This window comes from Pterocles gutturalis, unplaced genomic scaffold, assembly GCF_000699245.1.
Source record: "Pterocles gutturalis isolate BGI_N339 unplaced genomic scaffold, ASM69924v1 scaffold49413, whole genome shotgun sequence".
Taxonomy (NCBI): Eukaryota; Metazoa; Chordata; class Aves; order Pterocliformes; family Pteroclidae; genus Pterocles; species Pterocles gutturalis.
In genome coordinates, this window is record NW_010119842.1 from 10766 (window position 1) to 14656 (window position 3891).

Below are 3891 nucleotides of genomic sequence, written 5' to 3' on the forward strand. Positions count from 1 at the left end.
CGGAGGAAGGTGCGAGAGAGCGCATGGGAGGGGAAGAAGGACAAGCAGGCAGGCTGGTGGTACCAGCTCATGCAGAGCTCTCAGATTTACATCGAGGGCTCAGCTGAAGGCTCGAAGTTCATCCGCTATGAGAAGAAGAAGAAGGCTTTGAATACTGCACCCAGGTCAGCGGAGACCTGCAAGGCACCACCCCCCCGCGAAGGGGTGGTGGAGGGTGCAGAGGCTTGCCCCATTGCTGAGGGCACGTTGGAGGAGAGGCCCAAGGCTGACAGCAAGCCAAGTCCTGAAGCCATGGAAGAGTCCTTGGAAAAGCCCCAGCAGGTACTGCTTGGCGAAGAGGTGAAGGAACGGAGCTGGCCCTTCTGGATGGGCAGCCCCCCAGACTCGGTGCTTACAGAGCTGAAGTGCAGCAAGGAGAAGGAGACTGGGACTCAGCAAAAAGTGGGAGCAGCAGCAGCAGCAGCCCCCCAAGAGGAGAGCAGCACCACTGCATCAGGGGGCAGCCAGCCCATCAAGTGGGGACACTTATTTGGGTCCAGGAAGGTGCAGAAAGAGCCCAGGCAGCCTAACAGGTAAGGGCAGGGATGGTTTGGGGATGGGGAGGGCTGGTTAACCTGGGGTTGCAGGCTAATAGCTGACCGTTGGGCTACACCACAGTGGTGCACCAGAGGCAGTGTGTGAATGGAGAGGTCTGTCAGCCCTGCCCAGCTCTGACAGCCTGCCCACCAGCCTTAATTCCTCCCACACTACTGTTCCCCTCGGCTCCTGCCCTTGCTCACTCCACCTCATGGGCTTTCCTCTTCTGCCTGAGCAATGCCACTGCATGGTATTCACTAAGCCCCCTCCCCGGGGAAGGCCTCTGCTGCATGGACCCCATCATCACCTCATCCCTCCCAAAAACAAGTAGTGAGAACAGAACATGAAGCCACCCCTGTTGGTGAGGAGGAGGCACAAAGTTGCCCCATGTATCTGAGACCTCCCCACACTGCCTCTCCATCTATACCCTTACTGCTTCTATGGCCCCTGGAAATGTCCTTCCCAGTCTAGGTCATGGTGTGTCTGGAGGATGCTGAGCCCTCCCCGCCAGGAGACAGCCTGGAGAATGCAGTGTACTTTGTGCGTGGAGCCAGAGCTCTAAGGCATGACCTTGCCATGAGAGTGGCTGTTCCTTGCCCCCATGTACACTTCCTTGCCGTGACCTGCTTCTGTCTTCTTCCTGCAGGTTGCCCTCCGGCTGGCTGAGCTTGGACAAGTCTGTGTTCCAGCTGGTGGCCCAGACGGTCAGTGCAAGCATGTGGCGAGAAGCAGCCCCTGAGCCGGAGCCCTCCTGGCCAGAGCCACCTGAAGTGCCCCCCGTGGCACAGCCGGCCCGGGGTCTGTCTCCCAACCCTCCCTGGTGAGTGGCACCACGTGGCCGTCCTGCAGGTGCTGGGACATGGTGGGTTGGGGTTGGGGTTGGGTTTGGCACGGCTCTGCTTGTTGCAGTTTGCCTGGCCCCCTTTGTACTTGTGGACTGGGGGGTGGTTCAGGGCAGTGATGCAGCTTGTGCATCCATCCACTGCAACTCTGCAATCTGCAGGTGAGGGTGGCAGCTGGGAGCCTGGCTGGGGAGGGAGGCAGGGGGTATTTTCCTCACTGCTTTGTGCCTGCGGTCATCCCTGGGCTTCAGCGGGGTGAGTACCCTGTGGTGAGCTAACCCTTCCTCCCCTCCCTCTGCCTGCAGTGAGGTGAAAGCTCTTTGCCATCACATTGCCACTGAGGCCGGACAGCTGAGCTTCAACAAAGGGGATATTCTGCAGGTCATCTCCAAGGTGGACGGTGACTGGCTGCAGTGCAGCCTCGGCTCCGAGAAGGGACTGGTGCCCATCATGTATGTCACCCACCTGGAGGATGAGGACTATTGACGTGGCTCGGAGGCCAAGCACAGTACCGTGGGCTGCTGAGGCTCCTCTGGGGAAGACCACCCTGCCAGAGGAACAGACACAGCTTCTTGCTAGTTTCTTACCTTTCTTGCCATTACAGAATACAGTAACAATAGATGGTTCCCTCTTTCTCCTACTTTGCAGCTGCCAAAGGCCAACTCAACCCCAGGGTCTTCTGCAAGCTGCACCTTGTATTGCCAGGCATTGCTGTGCATGCAGCCACACCAGGGACTGCCTGACCCCCTCCTCCCCACACCATCTCCAGCACCTGTAGGCCGTGGACTCGTACGTAGCAGGAACCCAAGCAGTCTCTGCCAGGGCAGCACTGCCCTGCTGCCTGGCTCAGTTTCATGCTGGAGGGTGCAGGATGCTGGCCGTCCCCTCCCCAGGGGTGGCACTGCAGTCTGCAGCCTTCAGCATCCCTGGTGTCATCACCCGCAGGGGTGGGAGCACTGTGTGTTGGCAAGGTCTCTGCGAGGCTGGGCTGGTGGGTTGCATTGCGGCTTGATGGGGGTCTGCAAGATAGGTTCCCCCACAATGGAGCAGCCCTGTCCTAACGTGTTTTAGTGGTGCCTGGTGGGTTGCTCCGGGCCAAGTGTCATGGCACTGCCACACTGCAGGGCTGGGGCTGTGCCTGGCCATGGCCAGGGGAGGGGGATGGGGTATGTGTGTGCGTGCAGAGCAAAGGGCTGCGTGGGGTTGTGAAGAAGGCGTGTGGATGTTCAGTGTTACGTAGGTCCAGGATGGGTAGTGCCACCCTGTGTGGAGATGGGTGCTTGGGGGGGTGGCCCCATGTTCTCCACATTGAGCAGGGAGCCAGTGCCTGGGAAGCCCTGGGATGCTCAGTGGAGGAGGGTTGGAGGGGAGGGGATGAGGGCAGGGTCCCTGACTGGGCTAGGGATGCTCTTTAGGGTTGGGGGCAGTGCTCCTGGCAGGTAGATTGGGGGGTGCTCCCAGAGGGAGCAGGGGAGCTGGGGAGGGAGGGGCGGTGCTCCCCTTGGCATAGGGTTTCTGTTCTTGCTGAGCAGTGCTGTGGGGTGGGGGGGACAAATGTTGTGCACGAGCACAAGGGGATGCTGGGGGTCATGGGGTCCTCCGTAGAGGCAATGCCAGTCAGCCTTTTCCTTGCCATGTTCATGCCGCCCGCTGGGGTGGGGATCCTCATCTGCCCATCAGGTGGGGAACAGTGTTAATGAAAGGCCATGCCAGTATTTGGTGCCTTGGCCGGGTTGACGCTGCTTGCGGCATCATGCCTGGGCTGGCTTCCCCATGGCAAGGGGCACTGGTCTTGCAAGTTTACCTCCTGCTTGTACATCGCTTAGCAGACATTGCACCACTATATTTAATTTGTATTTCCCCTTTAGAACGAGGTGTCTCACCTTTATTTATTTCTTTATTTATGATGCATATTAATAAAAAAGGTGCTGATTGAGCTCCCTGCAGCCTTGCCTTGTGATTTCAGCCCATCCCTGAGGATTACCTGTGCTTGGAGACTGCACTGCAGGCTTTGTCCTGCCTGCACCACAGCCAACACCAGAGTTTCAGAAGGAGATAGGTTGCCCCCAGCTATCAGACCTGTCAGTTCAGACTGGGGGAGGCTACATCACATCATCCGATGGTGGTATGTCTCACGGAGGCAGCATTGTTCAGGGTTCCTTGTCTTTGTTACTTGTGCGTGTTCGCAGGCACCCAAGCAGGTTTCAGACGCAAGTGCACACCATTTCAGTCTGGCATCTGCTTCTCCAAGGTCCCCAGGGTGTTGTGAGTCAGGTGTCCATAAGTGTGGCCAAACTGGAACTTGTAACCTGTGGGCAGTGGGAGGATGTCTTGAGAAGCACAGGAAGGATGCAATTAATGACAGATTGTGGGGCTGGGACCCAGAGCCTGGGACAACCTGGCCGTGAGGCTCGGTGGCTGCAGGTCACTCACAAGAAAGGGATTCGGGGCTTTTAAACTTGGACTCACACAA

General features: G+C 58.2%; 1 protein-coding gene across 1 annotated transcript in view; it reads left to right on the plus strand.

Annotated features, from left to right (window-relative positions):
* Positions 1-2250, plus strand: part of LOC104464078 (iporin-like) — a gene marked incomplete at its 5' end in the record, with an annotated part of 12259 nt that extends 10009 nt beyond the window's left edge. Inside the window, 3 exon segments of the mRNA XM_010076677.1 lie at positions 1-572; positions 1223-1396; positions 1724-2250. The exon segment at positions 1-572 is cut by the window's left edge and continues 30 nt beyond it. Of these exon segments, the coding sequence (XP_010074979.1) occupies positions 1-572; positions 1223-1396; positions 1724-1904 (927 nt within the window).
* Positions 2251-3891: the final 1641 nt, after the last annotated feature.